This window comes from Neolamprologus multifasciatus, chromosome 6, assembly GCF_963576455.1.
Source record: "Neolamprologus multifasciatus chromosome 6, fNeoMul1.2, whole genome shotgun sequence".
Lineage (NCBI taxonomy): Eukaryota > Metazoa > Chordata > Actinopteri > Cichliformes > Cichlidae > Neolamprologus > Neolamprologus multifasciatus.
Window position 1 is genome coordinate 6,051,522 of NC_140444.1, and position 20,521 is coordinate 6,072,042.

At 40.9% G+C, this 20,521-nt stretch overlaps 3 protein-coding genes across 4 annotated transcripts in view; 1 reads left to right on the forward strand and 2 right to left on the reverse strand.

The window, feature by feature from the left end:
• Window positions 1-20,521, reverse strand: part of LOC146516248 (perforin-1-like) — a 579,062-nt gene that overhangs the window by 188,850 nt on the left and 369,691 nt on the right. The gene's annotated exons all lie outside the window — the stretch shown is intronic.
• cryba1l2 (crystallin, beta A1, like 2) overlaps window positions 1-20,521 on the reverse strand; it is a 67,055-nt gene that overhangs the window by 1,783 nt on the left and 44,751 nt on the right. The window contains exons 1-5 of one of the 2 annotated variants that reach the window (XM_085163422.1): window positions 8,308-8,520; window positions 8,000-8,076; window positions 7,791-7,909; window positions 3,088-3,229; window positions 2,724-2,866 (exon numbers count right to left, since the gene is read on the reverse strand). In XM_085163422.1, coding sequence (XP_085019548.1) covers window positions 2,724-2,866; window positions 3,088-3,229; window positions 7,791-7,909; window positions 8,000-8,074 — 479 coding nt within the window. In that variant the 5' untranslated portion in view covers window positions 8,075-8,076; window positions 8,308-8,520. Of the gene's footprint in view, window positions 1-2,723; window positions 2,867-3,087; window positions 3,230-7,790; window positions 7,910-7,999; window positions 8,077-8,307; window positions 8,521-20,521 lie in introns of those variants that run through there. The other variant, XM_085163423.1, reaches the window with a different exon arrangement.
• On the forward strand, window positions 14,454-18,795 carry crybb1l2 (crystallin, beta B1, like 2). Its single transcript, XM_085163293.1, has 6 exons — window positions 14,454-14,643; window positions 15,397-15,497; window positions 15,909-16,027; window positions 16,500-16,632; window positions 16,743-16,885; window positions 18,027-18,795. The coding sequence occupies exons 1-6, from the start codon at window positions 14,469-14,471 to the stop codon at window positions 18,196-18,198; spliced, it is 843 nt and encodes a 280-aa protein (XP_085019419.1). The 5' UTR covers window positions 14,454-14,468; the 3' UTR covers window positions 18,199-18,795.

The window sequence follows — 20,521 nt, forward strand, 5'->3', positions numbered from 1 at the left end:
GAAATGTGTAAACAAAAATATGTCATGTTAGCTGCTCTTTGAGGCTGTGAAACTCATAATAAATAACACCAGAGTCCGGCAGCTGATATGACGGGACACACCAGAAATGTGAGAGGTTGTCACATCGGCACACGAGCCGCTACCCTGATAAACAGACCGTGTAGACCCTTCATATTTTAGCATGCTCATTAAAATGTTTTTTTTTATTTTGCAGACATTCTGTCATAAAGAAAACAACGGATGCCAGGCTGAAGATGATAATAAAAAGATATTGCACTTCACCCCAGGGGAAACATGGACATCTAGAAAAGACTGAATGTCACGCTACAGGCTGAGATATTTCCCAGTTGGCCAAAGCAGTTGCCTGATTCACACAACCGTCTCTGTTAACTGTGTTAAAAATAACTGTATCATCCTTTTAAAGCTGCTAAAAAAACAAAATAAAGATGAAAGTAGCTCTCTGAACTTTTCTATACGTCACATGCCATACGCACACGCGACAGCGCAAATGTTTGACACAATCAGACCAGATGCTAGAGAGTTTATCACCTGCCCGTCGCGGTTAGGGATATTTTTGTGTTCAGAAAGTTTTACTTCCTTTTTGTTAGTTCTTCCACATTTGTAATGATCTGCCCCGCCCACATTAGCATCATCTGTGTTTACCTAGTCAAACCTGCTTCTCATCAGCTAATTACTCACTTCTGCGCACTCAGACTTTGCAGCATTCTGCAGCTGGTATTTCTCACTTTTTCTTCTTTGTTTTTGCCCGTTTGTTGCTTTGTTGACTGACTTCCGGCTGCTGTACGATCTAAGCTCGGATTATATATTTACTCTACAGTCTCCTCTCTTCTGAGTTGTTGCACTGTTAACTCCCTAATACACTGCACAGAGTGTGCATCGGCGAGCATCTTCACCTAAACATCACTGACAGCACTGCTGACGCAAAGCATCTCCTGCTCTGCGATCCACGTGTCAAAAAGATAACTTGGAACAGAGCCTCAGTTTTATTCTCTCAACCTTTTGTTGAAGCTCATGTGTGAATAGAGCACTAAGCGTGTATTTTAAAATAAAAATATGTCGACTAGAAGAGAATAAAGTCTTGCTCGGAACGTTGACAGTGAAGCCTTTTTCACACATGCATTTAAGACATATTTGCAGTTGGGGCTTAATTTTAAAGTAATGTCAATTCAACATGATGTGACACAACACGATCATGAATTTATTAGCTACAATTTTAATAGTGCTGTAGTTCATGATCAGATGTAACTGTGATCTACTCTAGCGAAAGAAAACTTTTGTTTTTTAAATCAGCGGTCCCCAACATCCGGGCCTCGGACCTGTACCGGTCCGTGAGTCATTTGGTACCGGGCCGCGAGAGTAGAGGTTTTCCGGGTTTTTATCGGTTTTCAGCGTTATTTTGTTATCGTTTTTATCGTTAACTCGGTTTTCCTGGGTCTTTTCACATGTGTTATGAATAAATCTTCTTTTTTTCGGTACCGGTACTAGTTTTATTTTGTTGTACTTATCCGCGACACCTTAAAGGCCGGTCCGTGAAAATATTGTCGGGCATAAACCGGTCCGTGGCGCAAAAAAGGTTGGAGACCGCTGTTTTAAATTACACAGAAAAGTTGAAGGACAGAAGCTTTGATCACATAGCTGACCTCCTTAAATCACTGAAACAACCTAATAAAACAAAATATTCTTTTTTAAAAAAAAATCCGAGGTAAAAACACTTGGTCTTTGTAAGACCTGCAGCCTCCTCTCTCTCCTCTCTGGTGCATTTTAGTAACTGACACAATTCTCAGTACTGACATCTGAGATCCTTTCTAGGTCACAGTCAGAAGGTGGAGACGAGACGAGGAGGCACAAATTAAAGATATGATGTACATCCATCCATTCGCTTCCGCTTATCCTTTTCAGGGTCGCGGGGGGCGCTGGAGCCTATCCCAGCTGTCATAGGGCGAGAGGCGGGGTACACCCTGGACAGGTCGCCAGTCTGTCGCAGGGCCAACACACAGGGACAGACAACCATTCACACTCACATTCATTCGCACATTCACACCTAGTGGCAATTTGGATTATCCAATTAACCTATCCCCACAAGCTGCATGTCTTTGGACGGTGGGAGGAAGCCGGAGTACCCGGAGGGAACCCACGCAAACACGGGGAGAACATGCAAACTCCACACAGAAAGACCCCGGCCTGATGGTGGAATTGAACTCAGGACCTTCTTGCTGTGCGGCAACAGTGCTAACCACCGTGCCACCGTGCTGCCCATATAATGTACAGTCAGGCCCATTTGAGAGTTTAGCAGATAATCTGGTGACATGGTGGATCATGTGACCTTCCTCCTGCATACCCTCAAAACTTCCTCATCAAAACAAATTGAGCATTTCGAGTTGAGAGAAAATACCACACAAGAAAAGTCATGTAAGAAAGAACGACTCTAGACGTTTCAGGAGTGTGAAAGTGACTTGAGCATGTAAATCAGGGTGTGTTTTTAGTCTCAGTTCTTAATGGATTTTACTCTCCTCTATCTATGCAGCTGCTTTCAAATCAGTTTTATTTACTCCCCAAAGTATTTTATATTGTGATGGAAACATTATGAAGAGATGCCCAATGATGCCCAATGTGCAAGCACTTGGAGAGCAAGCATCTTTGAAGCCACTCATGTTGGCTTTTACTTAAACTTGACGATTTACGTAGGAACGTGTCCGACTTACGCGCCACACTGCACATGCATGGAGCCCACCTCGGGCATGAACCAGCCCATGGCCTCCAGGGAGGGGTAGTCGTCACACAGCTCGGTGCAACGCCCCATGAAGTTTTCCCTCTCAAAGATCATCATACGGCTGCTGTGGTGAGACTTTGGAAATAGAGAAAAAGAAACAGACTAATGTTAGCGCAGAGGGAGCACAGATTTAGCTCTGAGCTGTCTCATCTCTATTTTTGAGCTGTCTCAGTCACCCGCTGTGTGGCTCACTGCACCTTCTGTCACTCGCTATCATCATCTCTCTCACTCCCGCTTATCTTGTACCCTTTCATTTTTGCATCCCCCAACCCTTTCCTCCCTCTGCTGCTACTCACGGCACAGTAGATGGGGCGGAATGACATGAAGCGTTCGGTGTGGTAGGACAGAGAGCCGCTGTAGGCGTCCCAGTTGGGGTACTCGCCCCTCTCCAGGATGAATTGCTGGCCTTGGAAATCATGGTGCTCAAAACCCACCCAGCTGGAAAAAAAAGAGTGGCAGAGGTAAAAATATCAGAGCAAAAATGGTAATCAGCACAGTTTGAAATCAGTCTGAACATAAATCAGACAAGTGACATCTGACAGGATGAGAGGGCCTGCTCGTCAGCCTCATGAGTGCTGATGCATCATGTCGTAAGCAGTGAGTGTCCTATTTTGGATTTTTCTTTTCTGTTTTTTTGCACACACGCAAAATTAAAAACAGAATTCTCAAACTCATATTTACAACCAACACATTCAGCCATCATCAGCGGCTTATGTAACTTTCCCACGATGAGTTATCAGCCATTAACAAGACTTAACGTGGAGCAAGAATGCGTTAATACGTACTAATTCAGAGAGATCTGAATGTTTGATATGTTTGAACTTGAAAAACACCGGGGATAAAATTGTTGTGCAGTCCCACATGTCATCCTATTCCTACAAGACAAAGGACCAAAAAGTGAAAAACAATCCTGAAAGTGTTTTTTTCCCACCAAATGATGTCTGAGGAAGAAAAAGTTGTGAATAAAAGACTGCCTGTCTTGAGTCTGACTCACATACATTTTTTAAAGACAATGGAGAGAACATCACACAATGCACTGCACCTTCAGTTTTTTTATTGACCAAACAGCTGTCAGTGTTTTTTCCTACCTGCTGCTCTGAAATTTGATTTTGTACCCAAATCAACACTTCATAAAAAAAACTTTTAACTCGAACGTATCAACAAACTAAACCAAACTTTTCCCCCCAGTGTTCAGATAATGTTCTGTAAATGTATCTGAAAGAATGTATATTAACACAGATAAAAGAGGAAGTAATCAAGCTACAATGTTTGATGGTATTTTTACTCTCCTGTAGTTCATTTTAAATAGTCTAAAAATTTGGATCACTACTCTACAATCTTCTTCTTTCAGCTATTCCCTTTAGAGGTTGCTAGGGACAGCGGATCATCTGCCTCCGTCTCCCCCTGAATCTAGCATCCTCTTCTGTTACACCGACCCCATATGTCCTCCTTCAATACATCTACAAACTTTCTCTGTGGTCTTCCTCGCTTCTCCTGCCTGGCAGTTCCATTTTTAACATCCTTTAGCCCTCCTCTGCACATGTCAACATGGCCTCAGCCTTGGCTCTCTACATCCTCGGTTATATTCATTTCAGATCCTGTCCCTCCTGGTCACTCCAGACAAAAATCTAAGCATCGTCAGCTCTGCCGCCTCCAGCTCAGGCAGATATAGTTCTTTTCTGTGCTTACTGCACCGCTGCAACACAATGTTTTTATTAAAAGTATCTATTTGTAATTAAATTAGTCTTAGATAAAAATTGCAACCAAAATCTGAGTTGTGTCCACACAATTTTTGAGGAGTATTTTTGATAGAAACACTTAAGTGAACTTTACTTGACCCTCCCCAGGTCAGCCGTGACAGTTCGAGATGTCTTGACTTTTTGAGGCGCTGTCACATTGCCCATTTTTCAATAGTCTTTGCCTTTTGATAAAAGTGACCCGCGGGGACAATTGTGCATGTGACTTGAATCATTTTCTGATTGGTCGACATGGTCAATTTTTCTATCAATAGGAAAGGGTTTTTTTTTTATTTTGGAGCACCCAGAAGCAGAGAGTGCTTCTGGGTGCTTTCCTTAGAAAACGCAGTTTTACTGTTTCTTCCTGCAGTAAACATAGTGATAGTATTCAGGAAAAAACGTCGCGTATATTTTTTGTTATCATGACTCTGGTTTTACGTGGCCTATCAGCGCAATTTAAAAACTGGTATATAGTTTGAAGTCCCCACTTTTGTTCCCACAACATAGTAACACATTTGCACAGAGGAAGGGAGTACAAATAGCTGACACTGCACTGTTAGTGAAAAGCAGCGCTCGCCATCTTTTACTTTTCAGTGTGTTTTTCCACTGATAAGATAAAACTGGCGAAAGCAGCATGTGTTTGGAGAATCACTACTCTGGCAGGCTTTACACACCATGACTAAGGCCTGGGCGGTTACGTATGAGGATGCAAGCAGCAACAATTTGGTCCTAAGTGCGTCAGACACAAGTTTGCTCTTACACTCAGCGTTAAGAATAAATACATGCATAAATGTCCCAGAGCGTTACATCTAGTGCTCTGCTCCTAAATTAAGAGAAGTCCAAAGACTTTCTGACCCTGTGAGACGTCACCAGCAGACAGCTGCATTATTTACACAGGAAGGGACTACATTTCCTTTAGGAATCACAACTTGAGCCTCACAGTTCAAGTTGTGAGTCTGATAAAACTTTCTGACACATTTCTATACATTTTAGGAACAAATATGTGGGTCACATTAAAGTCCTTAAGAATATATGATCAAAATGAGCTTCTTGTTATGTTTTACATAAACACAAATAAATCTGCAAATGACGGAAATGTCACACACGTTCATGCTCAACCAAAAACACAATGTTTGAATCCGCGAGTCAGGATGGTGAGGGCTACTGATTACTGGGCTGGCTGAGTTTAAACCTAAGATAAATGTATCATGACAGTGTAAAACTATTTAAACCTGTAAAGTGTCCTTTAAAGTGGAAAATGAAAAGTGGAGCAGTCCTTTTAATGATAAAACAACAGGAGCTACTGATTGAATGTGTGGCTCTGCTCAGTTTTTCAGAACTTTACAGCAACTTTTAGCCCAGTATTCAACAGCATGTTGCAAATGTACATTTGTGCTTAACTATCAATATTTTCTTTTGCAATAAAGGCTTTAAAAACACCCGTTAGCAGTTAGCTAGTGAAAGTGAGAGCTAGGTAAGATGAAAAACAGCTACAAGGAATTTGAAAGATTTGAAATACGTCACTCTTTTCTCCAGATGGAGGGGAAAAAAGTTATTAATCACATTTATAAGTGAACAGTTCACCCAAAAATCAAATGAAGTCTTAAAAAAAAAGCCCAAAATATCCACAAACCTTGTTGTGAACAGTTTTCTTGTCTGTCCACTGCCACCGCTAACCTCACCGCGCAGAAGAAAGAGCCTCTAACCTGACAGTGTGAAAGGAGGGTGTCCCCCTTCAGCTGTGTTAATGTTAGCTAGCTGCACCCACTCTTGGCTGGTGAATGAAGAAAATATGTCCTACCTACATCTTTCAGAACAAAATTGCTTGTGGCTTTTGTTTTGTTTGTGTTTGGGTCATGATTTCTGGAAGGGCCCATTGCTCCTGTCACCAGAACAGTCCAGTGCATTTTCTGGAGCTTTGGACAAAGCAAGCATCTCATTTCATTATAATTAAAAGAAAAATCATGTACATGCACATGGAGTATCACTGGCAAGAGGATCATTTTAAAATGTAATTTAAATAGACGATTCCTTTACAACTTCTGTAGTTGGTTATTTAATGGTTTATGATGGTTGGGTAGTCATCTATTTGTTGCTGAAAGTTAGCACGATGTTTTGATACCAAAAGGAGTAGAAATATAAACTCACATAAATAGAAATACTCTGCTCAAGTACTTCAAAGCAGGTACTCAACTTACTTCTCACCATGGATAACTCCAAACTCTACAACAGGGATGTCGAACTTGTTTTACATACACTTTGATCTTAAGTGGGCCGGCCCAGTGGAGGACACTGAACTAAATATTTAATCCCTGAGATGAACTAATGTAGAATTAAAGAAATAAAATTGCAATTCCAACAGTACATCTCAGTTTTTCCATAATCAATGTGTAAAATTACTGTAAAAGTTCTGGTAGCTCATTAACTAGACTGCCCCATATTTATAAAACATAAAGTTTTTATTAATTCACACTTTTAATGAAGTTTTACAGTAGATAATAATTTATTGCCTGTTAATTCACTACTTTGTAGTATACATGACAACGGAGGAGGTCTTTATGAATAGAAGAAGCTGTAAAACCTATGAAAATACAGTAAAAAGTTTAAAATCTGCACAGTCCTTCACATTTTTTAAAGCTGTCCAGTGTACCCGTCCTTGGTCTGTTGATTAGGGCCCCCAGGGCTTATGTTTGACATCCCTGCTCTAAAATATCTAAACTCATTATGAAATTTAAATATCTGAGTAACACAAAAGTGTTTCCAGTCCAGTAAAGCTTCACGAAAGGTTATTATATCAGCACTGGTTGATGATATCATTTTTTTTTTTAAAGCTACTCTAAACAGATAGTTCTTTCTAAAAGCATCATCTTTATCTGAGAGATCCTGACACTGACCTTCACATACAAGCAATGGAAAAAAAAGGTGCACAGCAAGCTATGAAAATAAAACCCCTCATGTGGCCTTAAAGAATGAATGATGAGGGATGTATAACAGCCTTTAAAGCCAGAAATGGTGAAAGCAATTTGAATGTCTTTAAAATAAAAGACTCCTTTTCACCCCCCATTACTGCCTTGGTGTGTGGACCCTGCATGTAGGATGCAGTGGCCTTCGTGGTGGCATGTTTGGTAGTGGGTGCCTCATTCTCTAACCTTGTATCACAGAAACACAATTACATAAACACACACTCACACACACACACACACACACACACACACAGTCAGCTGTCCACAGAGACTTGCAGGCGTACAGGCTGTGTGACTCACGCTCCACTCTCCACTCGGATGGAGCGGATGTTGTCCATACCACAGTCGTGGATGTTGCAGCACTCACAAGTGAACTCCAGACACTTGCCTTGGAAATGCTCCTGCTCAAACACAGTCACCTGCGCACGGGGGGAGACACGGAGAAGCGGTGAAGCTGGGCATGCCTACACTTTACATTTATGAGTGTAAATAAAAAGTGTTGAATTCACCTTAAAGAAAGGAGCAGTGTCCATTCTTGGGAACATCATAGGTGAGGTCATGTGGGCTCTAACGACTCTATTCATTTCTAAAGTAAAGAGAGATAAAGAGCATGAATGAGAATATATACAAGCATTAAAATGCAGCATGTCTGGAGTAGTTTTTAAAATCACAGCAACAGTTTCTGTTTGAGATTTCTTTCAGTATAAATTTAACCTCCACCTTCTCATATCTGCAATAGGACCAATCAGGCCCGTTTAATCAATTAAACCACCCCCGTGGGAAAGTTTTGAAGCAGGAAATTTCCGGGTCATCTTACCTGGATGCGCTGCTGACACTCCTCACACTCTAAATGCTGTTTGCATAGACTTTGGTCTGAACCTGGAGGTTCTATTTTATACTGGCGTTCACGCGGGACGCTCATGCTCGTTAGTGTGCGCGTGCCTCTTCCAATGACGTGAAAGCGGTGAGTGTTTGAAGTAGGACAGGAACATGACCGATGTCTTCCGGCTAAATTCTTCAAAATTAAAGTACAGCACTAGCTCTTTATACTCTTAGAATATATATATATATATATATATATATATATATATATATATATATATATATATATATATATATATATATATATAATTATTATTATTTTCTATCAGCTTGTCACAGAGAAGCTAACCTGCCGACATATTCAATTACATTTTTAAGTCCTCAAGTTAGTGTTGTTTTTATTCCTGCTTGTTTATTCTGATTCAAACTAATTTACAACTTACTGAATCACTTTCACAGCATCAGCAGCAAGCGTTCTGAAGTCATCAGCTTTAAGTTCTGAGATTAGTAAATTTTGATTATAGAAGATAAATAAAATAATCACTTCGCAAATATTGAGTGTATTTTGTATATTAATCATATCGACGCCTAATATGTGGCGCCCCTCAACATTTATTTTGAAGGTAGCTTGAGGAAAACTTCCGGTAAGTGTGGGGAAATTGCCGCAGGTGAGACAACGATCGCTCCTGGGGTCGTGCGTATAAACGGTTTGTGCACGCGCAACTGCGAATTTACGCACGGGCTCAGTGCTCGCGTTCCATGTCCCCCACACGCCCACCCCCTTACCTCCCTCTCTCTTTCTCTCTCTCTCTCTCTTTGTAACCCTATGGGGCCTGTCGACTCAGCAGATCATATAGAGCGCAGTCACAGAGATGCGGGCGATGAATGCGTGGCTGTTTTTAGTCTATTCGTATAGGTCAGCAGTGCCATCGTATAGAGCAACAATGGCCGGGGCTATAGGCAGAGAATGAGGAGGATTTGGAGAGTCATCCGGGGAGTCTGTTTAAATGGTGGCTTCCAAAAGTGGAGGAAATTGGGACCGAATAATTAAATTCAATACGTTATTGATAACTGTTAATTAATAATACATGTTATATAGATTCTATAAAAGAAAGCGTAAAAGTTGTGAAAAAAATACAAGGAAAGTCGTTTTGACATCACTGCGAGCCTTTGACATTTTGACCCTTCAGTTGTTTTAAATGTAGGACTGCAGTCACCACAGCAACATCCAACTCCTTCGGTCTGCACCTTGCTGCTTGACATTTCATCAACAGAGCCTCAAATTCTCCTTAACATGTTTAACATCACGCAGGCAAACACACACAAAACACACACATGAAAAGGCAGTGGCTAACTCAAAGACCTCTAAGTCACGACTCCCAGCTTTTATCCTGCAGTGCTCTAAAAAAATTTACTCACACTGTGTGGATTTGTCCAGAAGAAACGTGTCTTGGACAAAGTGCTTCGATCTGCTGTTTTACAAAGACATGAATGAGGCTGGACAGAGGTTTAATTTGGATGTTGGAGAGAGAAAGCATTAAGCAGACCTTTGGGGGGAAAAAAAACATGAAATCTGATACTTGTTACTGTTAGCAGAAGGGGTTTTACAAAAGTATCAAGTCTTGTTTTCAGAGGCTCAAAACTAATTGGACAAAAATATTTTAAATGTAATTATTATTTTTAATACCTGGATTGGCAGTCAGCGACTACCTGACATTTAAAACCCATCTAGATCAGATTTTGCGTGTCCTCCAGTGAGATGCTCTGCCAGGCTGCAGCTGCCCTCAGTTGCTGCTGTGTTGTGGGCTTCTCTGCCTTCAGTGACTGAAAAGCATGTTTTATTGGGCTGAGATCAAGTGACAGTCTTGCACTTTTCAATATCAACTTTGCACTGTCTGATCAGCTCTGTACACTTCAGAATTCATCCAACTACTTCTGTCAACGTCAACAGTCAATAAACACCAGTGGCCCACTTCAACTAGCAGCCATACGTGGCCACGGCACAGCATTGCCTCCACTGTCTTTTCTCTTCTGATACATGTATGTGTATATATACATATATGTATGTGTATATATACATACATATATGTATATATACACATACATATATGTATATATATATATGTGTATATATATATACATATATATACATATATACATATATATATATATATATATATATATATATATATATATATATATTATATATATATATATATATATAAACAAAAATATGTTTAGGTTTCATGTTTTAAGCAACAAGGACAGATGGTGTTGTCTGCTGTACACACTGTAAAGACCTTTGAGGTATATTTGGCAATAGTGAAATTATAGAAATAACTATACAGACTCACAACTATAATTAAGTAAACTTTCATTTCACTGATACACATATGAGAAGTTTTTTAATGCTGTGCTGTAAATGTCAGCTTCACAAATTATATGATGAAAAATAGACACATAGAGGGTTCAGTGGATGGTTTTTCAGTCATTGTAGAAATTGTTGTAAAAGCTCCAGGTGAAGGGGATGAAACTAGATTTGAGTCATTTAGCAAAATGGGCTGTCTTTGTTAAACACGGGATATAAAAACAAGCCTATGTATGAAAAGTAAAGCATACAATGTCATTAAAGGCAAAGCTAATGGGGCATATTTTTCCCCAAGTGAGAAAAATCAATCAAAGCAGTATTCAGCCATTATTCAGAGTATTTCACATTTGTGGAGGTGCATCCGCTGTGCTCCACATATCGATCAATGGGCTCTTTGAAGAGGCTCTTTTATCAAAGCACATGGAAAATGTCACAGTTTTGTTGGCTATTTCATTATTCGATGCCAGTTCTACTAAAACATGTTAGTACTCATGCCTTTCATGTATGATCTGACTTTATATTGTATAAAGACTGCCTCTTGTATAAATACTGCATAGTATTTGAAGTTGTGTTAGGTTGTTAAAGAGATTTATGCTGAAAAATGCATTAATTTCCTGCTTTAAAATGTAACAGGAATTTTATTATATACACAACTGCTTGTATGTTTACGGCCAGTTGGACATGGCTCTGTTTTTGAAAGAAGTCATTTTGCTTTCATCTATTATAATATGTCACTATTCAGAAGGTTTGTAAAGAATAATTAATGGAATCAATAATCATAGCTTGTAACTTAAATTTAATGAAACATACACAGGTATATTTTCAGCAGCCATCGCTTCTGTGTTCCAACAGCGCACTGTGTTATCTAAAATAAGTTTATTATTCTAAAAGAAAAACTGGTCATCAGAACAAAATTTTCAAATAATTTCAGAACAGCTGGAAATAGTTTATCCAATTACAAAAACAATGCATTGGACTATTGGATTACATGAACCATCTTATGGGTTTAAATATAATAAAATAAAGATTCTTGAAGAATCTAGGTTATGAAGGGTATTGTATGCAGGAAGTTAAAAAAGGAAAACATCATACAACAGAGTGTACAACTTTGTTCAGAAAACATTAAAGCTTTCTCTAACCAGAACAGAAACAAAACAATTGAATCTGCATCTTTAGCTTAAGGAACAGACGCATAACAGGTGGTTAAATTAAATGTGTTCCCAGCTGTGATCGGGAGGAAGGCGAGGTAAAGACAGGTCACCAATCCATCACAGGAGCAACTTAGAGACAGAGATAACACTCACAGTCACACCTATAGTGAAATATAATCGCCAGTTTAGGGATGCAACGATACCAATTTTTTCAAACCGATACGATACCGATACTTGGATCTGAGTACTTGCCGATACAGAGTAAAAAAAACGATACTTCTACCCAGCCAGTTCTCACTCCCGAGACGTAACATGGCGACGTTTTGTCACATCCCGCGGCGTTCCTGATGAACGCAAAAGGAGACTTTCGGCTTCTGATGGTACGCAGCGGGTTATGGCTGAAATCCAGTGCAATGACGCTCCTGCGGTAATAGACGTTCCAGCCCTGTATTGCAGCCCTAAACCTAACCTTATCCCTAGCCCTAACCATAACTTTTTTCCTGATCTTAACCAGGACTTTAATGATGTTAAATAGCGTGTTTCTAAGTGATTTGAAGAAAAAGAGCGAACATGTGTAGATTGAGTCCATACGGTTCTCATATTTCCTCATTTTTCCGAGGTTGTCATTTAGTAACGTGGTGGGTAGCCGAAAACGTAATATGTTGACGATTTGCCATCTAGCCTAAAATGTTACGCTGTGGGAGTGAGAACGTGTTGTTCTACCACACACACACACACACAAATGCAATGAATTGGAAGACAGGTTTTATTATATTCCCTGCCGATAAAAAACAAAATCTTAATAAAAATGACCACAAAAAAATTTCAAGTGAAAAATAAGCACTTCTGTTAAATTATTGCAGAGTCTCCACATTGTAATTTTACAAAATATCACTGAACTACTGGCACTGTCTCGAGCTTTCAGAATAATAAATAAACACTTCTGTTTGGAATAAAATAAATACAAATTAGGTTTGAGAATAAAATAAACTTTTAAATTAGTGTCCATATTGTAAACAAACAAACAAAATAATTATTATAAAATAAATAATAAATAAAATAATAATTGGCCCCCTAGTGGCCAATCTAAAAAACTACAACAGAAATGACAAGCCACCCTCTGATTAATGAAATAAGTTGGTATCGGTTCATGGTATCGGTTAACTTTTACGAGTATGAGTACACACACATTTTACAGTATCGGCCCCGATACCCGATATCAGTATCGGTATCGGTGCATCCCTACGCCAGTTAATGTAACATGCATGTCTTTAGACTCTAGGAGGAACCTGTAGCACCCAGAGAGAACCTATTAAGGTGCAGCGAGAACATGCAAACTTCACACAGAAAGACTCCGGCTGGTTCAGGCGACATTGCGAACCACTGCACCACCCAGACCTAGAATTTATTTTCACTTTTGCTTATAGAAATTGTTTTCTGTCCATCTGTCTCCGACATGTCTTTGGAGTGTGGGAAGACACCTACATGCAATACCCCAATCAGTTTAAACCCAGAACCAGCTAACAGCAAAGAGGTAAAAGTGCTGACCCCACCACGGCTCTGCTAAATCCATTTTCATGTGTATTATTGTGCTGTTTCCTGCTTCCCTTGTTTTTCTCCTTCAAGAGACTCTCTGCAGTCCTCAGCCACTTCACTGGGTCTGATTCACTCCTGCATCACTCTCTCCACTGACCTTTCAACAATGCTTAATTGAGCGTAATGATTTGAGCAAATTCAAGTTTCAAAATTAATAAGTCTGAACGTTGAATTGAAGACATGAATGGTTTTACCTGAATGCTCACAATCTCACGTGGCACTCAGCTGCACCTCCTATTTCCCTCCTGTCGTCATCTGAAGCGTTGATGAAGCACAACACGCGACCTCGACTGCTACAACTACGACTGTTTTGCTTGTTCTCTTGAAATAAACATCTCAAACACTTTTTACATTTTCCAGCTAACACTCACTGTAATATTTTACTGACCCATACAGGGAAAAAAGGCAAAGCTTTGATATAAAAGCCTTCTCCTACTGAGATGAACAGAGACAGAATCAGATTATTGTCCATGCAAACCTTGAACCTCTTTGCTCACCCTGAGGTGCAGGCACTGGACCGTTATTGCTTCTCACAGCTTATTGTTTTTCCTGTTATTGTTTTTCCCAGCGCCTCTTTTTTTATAGCACTGAAGGGAACAGGAGGGAATGATTTTGCAATAGGCTCATTAATGTGAACCTGGTCAGCTTGGCTGTCATTACACTGAAACTGTAAGGGCGTAGAACAGTGCATTATCTCACGTTACTCCAGCTGGACTGTCATTTCTTTCACTCGGTGCACGAGTTCATACAATGAGCAAGCTTTTATAAGGTTGTTTGTCTTTTGTTAACCTATCAAAATGTAGCAGATCACTGACGACGAGAAAAAAAATGTATTTGATTTCATTTGAAATTCAAAATTCTCAAAATTTGCTTGTTTTAGCATTTGGCTAAAACAAAAGTCGATCCTGATTATATCGCCAGATGCGGTTAAGTCATCTGAGGTCGAACATATGTTGATATATCTGAGTTTGTCATATTTTCTTCCTCATATTATTTCAACCATATGCTCTGTCTCTCTTTCTGCCCGTCTCTCTCTCTTTGATGATGGGGGTATTTCTATTCTGTGGGGGCTGTGAGCTCAGCGAGTTTGTTTCTGTGTCTATAATCCCCTCTCTCTGGGCGCCAGCGTATAAAAGCGACGAGGGGCCCCGCGCACTCTCACACAGACCACCAGTCTCAGGCCTGAGTCTACTCCTTTACGCACACACAGCCACAGGTAAGACAGTGGACAAACATACAGAACAGAACAGAAAGATAGAAACGTTTCACTAACCCAGAGGACAATCTAGGAAGCTAATTATAACTGAAGTCAAATGTTGGCGAAAATGTGATTTTTCTTTTGTACGCAGCCAGCAGCTGTCAGTAAATGCACTTGGGCATATTCAGGAAAAAGCACCGGAGTTTAGAAACGAATGTTTACATTTTAAATCAAGCTGGTTTCACAAATGCAGCGTTGAAAGTGCAACATTTCAGACTCAGAGCCAAGAAAAGCTACTAAAATCTGCTTTTGATGAGTGTTTTTTTTTTTTTTTAGCTTTTATTGTGAAGTAGATGTTAGTTGTGTAAAGGTTTTTGGGACATTTTCTGATTGGTTCTTTTAATGCCGATTACTTCAACACACATGTGCCAGCTTTGTAAATGCAGCAGGCTTAGAAACTGTACAGAAATGACTCAGGATGTATGAATCTTTGAACCTTCTGAGCTGAGGGCATTCATTTTTTCTAACAGGAAGGTAAAAATAACCAATGTATAAAGAAAAGAGTCTGTAAAGAACGACCCTCATTTTTGCTACTTTTGGTCATTCCTAATTCAACTTCAACAGGATCAGATGAACATGTGAAAGCTAAAGGTCTTGTTTCCTGAATAACAAATCATTAGACCCTATTCTTAAGTAAAGATTTTTGTACAACCTCTTAGTGTGACAGTAAAAGTCAAACTAGAGCTGTAACAGCTTCTTTTTTTATCCCAGTCATCATGTCTGCTGGAGGAGAGAAATCCAAGTCTGCTTCCCAGACTGATGGGAAAGCAGCTCAGACCAAGACGTCTGAGATGGGCTTAACATCTTACAAGGTACAGTACACACACACACACACACACACACACACACACACACACACACACACACACACACACACGTAAAACAGATGATTAAACATCACAAATACAGCATACAGTATTTTTCACACAGGGGGAAGCAGCTGGCCTCACACCACTGTAACACTTTACCTTGTGAGCTGACGTCTGTTAGCGCGACCTGCCGGTTCTTATAGCTCTTTGAGGGGGTGGCTGACAACTATAACTGACAGAAAAAAAACCCCCCAGTGTGTTAAATCACTGTGGCGCTAGCTGTCATAACAACATTGGCACTTCATCTTTATCTCCCCGTGTCACACTTCCTGCTTCATATATCTTCCCTTGAATCTGAACCTACCTCAGTGACCTCCACTCCTATTTTCTTTGCTCCCCACTGCAATTGTTCAGATGTGGGTTTACGACCAGGAGAATTTCCAGGGCCGCTGTATTGAGATCAACGGCGAGTGCATGAACGTGTGTGACTTGAGCATGGACAAGGTGCGCTCCCTGCGTGTCGACTGTGGGCCGTAAGTATTCCGATTGCGTGCTGTGACACGTATACACCCACATGTACTAGTGTCGTACCCAGCAGCACCCACACTCCTCTAAGAGAAGAGCAGGTGATTTAACAGCTACACTCCACCATTATGCGACATTTCCCCACTTTGCATTTGGCATTATGCAGATGCTTTTATCCCGGGTGATTTTGCAGAGAGTACAGCAATGGAGAGAACTTTGGCTGCTAACATAATAAAGCACACAAAGCACCAGTGATGGAAGCATGCATAAGCAAGGAGATAAGGAGTAGTGCAACAAGGGATAAATTTAAAAATCAAAGCAGCAGAGGCCAAGATGCTATAAGATTTTTACAAGCTGCACACTCCTCAAGAGGAGTCAGCTCATTCATTTGAGTGTGATCAGTGAGCTGACTCTTCTTGAGGGACGTTGAATGATCACTCTCCTTCCTCTTCTTCCTCTTGACCTTTTCCCCGTCCTCAGCTTCGTGGGTTTTGAGCAGATGAACTTCTGTGGAGAAACGTTCATCTTGGAGAAGGGCGAGTACCCCCGCTGGGACTCTTGGAGCAACTGCCAGAAGAATGACTACCTGCTGTCCTTCAGGCCTGTCCGCATGGTGAGTCCTATGTTCCAGCCACTCAACTGGTGGAAGTTTGCTCTGCTTTTATTTGCCTTCTTTACATCCTTATTCTCTTTTCCTCCTTCCTCGTGCTCGCCACCTCGCAGGATCCCGAGAAGCACAAGATATGCCTGTATGAGGTTGGAGAGTTCAAGGGCCGCAAGATGGAAATCATGGATGATGACGTTCCCAGCCTGTTTTCCTATGGTTTCACTGACAGGGTGGGCAGCATCATGGTCAGCTGTGGAACGTGAGTAGTTTGTGAAATCACAACATCTTATTGCATTTTTCCAAAGAGTTAAATGAGTAGAATAATACCACTCTGTAGTGTGCTAAATATGAGGCTAAAGCCAACATCCAGCTAGCTTAACTTTGCATAAAGACTGGAAACAGGGCTTAAGCTAACCTGGATCTTTTTGAAAGTAATAGTCAGCTTAACAGCACATGCAAAGCTCGCAAATTAACTTGCTATATGCTATGTGATTCCAACAAAACCATGAAACATTGGTATAAAACAAGAGTTTGTAGTTGTGGGCCTGATTTGGGTGCAGCAAGCTAGCAAAGCACCCCATAAAACTCAGCTTTCATGAAGTTTTTACACTTCCTATTCTTTTAGAATTCAATAAACAATGTATAACATCTTAATTAGCGAACCTTAACAGTCGGGGGGTGTTTTTTCCAAGTGTGAAAGACCAAGGCTTGAACTGTTTCAAGCCCCAAATATGAGTGCTATCAGCCTTGTGAACAAACAGAAATCTAGAAGACCTGCATTTTCTTTAAGGCTGACTGTGAAGCTGAAACTCTGCTACCTTTTCCAGCCTTCTGGTTGATAAATCATGCATTTTTCAGCAGCACTGACCACAAACACCACACTCTGCTTTTGCAACAGCTGCGTCAAAAAAAAGTCCAGCTCCTTGTACCGTTTCTACATCGGTGGCGTCATTCTTAAACTGACAGAAACAGCACTCTGTCTGGGAATGTGCTCAGGAATAGAGGCTTTTTCATCAGCAGCTACACGAGGGTGTCACGAACGTCAGCAGCTCTGTGTCTCTGTCTGCGCTCCCAGAGGCGTGGCAGGCAGCGTACACTGTTGTTTTATCTGCTGGGATTACTTTATTTGGACTGCTACCCGCAGTCTCCAAACACGCAGCTGGAAGGCAGACGAAGCACGATAAACAGATCGATGACATCATTTGTTCGATGTTTACTCTCTCTAAATTATTAGCATGTGTCCTTCTAGCATCTTTCATCACGTTTCTCACTTGTCTGCTGCTTCTGTTTCACCTTTGCTGCCTCACATTTTCTCTGCTGAACAGTTTGCTGTCCAACCTTGTAATCCCTCTCTATTCATTCCCTATCCTTGCCTCTCTTCTCCCTTTTTCTCTCCTCAGTTGGGTGGGTTACCAGTTCCCCGGCTACCGTGGTAGCCAGTTTCTGCTGGAGAAGGGTGATTACAGGCATTTCAATGAGTTTGGTGCCCGCTGCCCCCAGATGCAGTCCATTAGGCGCATTCGTGACATGCAGTGGCACCCACACGGCTGCTACACCATGTCCTCCAAGTGAAACCCACCGAGGGCGAGGAAGAGAGGGACTGGAGGAGAGGCGGAGGCCGAAGGCGGGCACAGAGATGGAGGTGGAGGAGGAAGAGCAAAGAAGGAGAGAAGGAGGGAGAGGGTGTAATAATGTTTCCTCTGTCCTTAAATCTCTTGACGGTTTGAGTGCAGGATGGGGGGAGTACATTAGGTTGTTATTTATAGTTGTAATTCAGCGGCCAATGAAAAGTTACTCAAAGTTTAGGAGGAGATAATTACGCTAACCACAGAGACTCCTTCTGACAATAAATGCTCTCTCCATTTTTGTTCTTCCTCTCTCGCTGTCTCCGTTTGTCAGCCTCTGGCTCCCCACTCTCCTCTCTCTCCTCCCCTCCCTCCCTCTCTCCCCTCACATATATTATTCCACATCTCACCAACGTCAGCGCTCGCTCGACCCGTCAGAGCCTGACTGAAGGGGTACCAGCGTAGATTTCTGTTTGTTTGTGTGAAGGGGGCACCGAGACAGAAGAAAACAACCACAGAGACAAATGGCGGTGACTGCTCTTTGCTCAGAACCTGCTACCACACCAGCTTTAAACCCCAATAAATCATCTCACTACCTGCTTTACTTGGAATGACATTTTATTCAACAGACTTTTATATATATTTAGCAAATGCACAAAAAAAACTGAACCCAGCATGAGACCCTGTTATATTTAGTAGAAACAAATCCTCAAATTAAAGCTGCTACAATCAATATTTTTTCGCCGTCTACAGAGGGAGCAACACCCCACAGCAGAATCAGCTGAGTCAGTCATTGTCTACAACTCTGTGGAGCCTTAAAGCACTCTCATGGCTATCATGGAACTATTTATCATAGCTGATGAACACTGTGCTGGATTCAATGGCTAAAGAGCCACAAAAGAACATCAGCTAACTTGTAATACATTAGAGTGTTTCCAAAATAAGTCCTGTGCATTTGCATTTGCCACTCGTGCGTATAAAAAGGGAACTCAGCGTGTAATAAGCACACCGAGTTAAATTTATCTGGTTTAAACACAGCTTTACTGTTGCTATTGTGACTCATTTCTCTTAGCCTCGAGTGGCCCAAGGGATGTACGCATGCCATTTAAAGCTGGTTTTCAGGAATAGTTAGTACGGTGGCCCCTAGAGACAAAGCATGCACAAACTCCAAAACACATGCATCATCATCATCATCATCATCATGTCCATCAACATGTTTTTACTCTTTGACTCTGCTAGAGTAGCTCTGCATCACTCACAGTTCAAAATAATCACTATTCTGTTCACATGTGCACTGGTGCAGCCTCTCGGTTCTTCTGTGCCTGAAAGCAGCTCATCTATTCCTTTAAGAAAAGTTGTTTCTGACTGGTTGTCCTTTGTAAACAAAAAGTTTGAAGAACAAGTTGGTGGGAGTTCTGTGATCAAAGTCAGAGATGTGAACCCGGGATATTATCGTTTTAAGGAAATCTGCTCCATCGTATAAGGAAAGAAGAGGAAAAACAGTCCACTGTGATTAACACACTAAGTCTAAATAAACTGTAATTTCTTTCTTCACTTTCTACACAATTCAATTCAATTCAATTTTATTTATATAGCTCAAATCACAACAAAAGTCGCCTCAAGGTCCTTCATAGGTACAGAGAAAAACCCAACAATCATATGACCCCCTATGAGCAAGCACTTTGGCAACAGTGGGAAGGAAAAACTCCCTTTTAACAGGAAGAAACCTCCGGCAGAACCAGGCTCAGGGAGGGGCGGGGCCATCTGCTGTGATTGGTTGGGGTGAGAGAAGGAAAACAGGATAAAAGACATGCTGTGGAAGAGAGACAGAGGTTAATAACAGATATGATTCAATACGGAGAGGTCTATTAATACATAGTGAGTGAGAAAGGTGACTGGAAAGGAAAAACTCAATGCATCATGGGAATCCCCCGGCAGCCTACATCTATTGCAGCATAACTAAGGGAGGATTCAGGGTCACCTGGTCCAGCCCTAACTATATGCTTTAGCAAAAAGGAAAGTTTTAAGCCTAATCTTGACACATCATCCAGCGAGGCTAGATAGAATCTTGAGTGATTCAGTTCTTCCATCTATATTTGACATAACTGCTGGTCCAGCACACCTAAATCTTTGAATAACCTTTACAAAGGTTGTTGGAATCAGATGTACAGAGGTTTTAGCTTCATTACCACTTTGTTTCAGAAACCTTTGTGATGCCAGTATGAAATGTCGTCAATTGATGGAGTTTAATTTGTTGTCATTTGAAACCCAAGGTATATTTTTATCACATGGCTAAAGGAAAAAGAGCCAAGTTCGGAATCGGGAGGGAT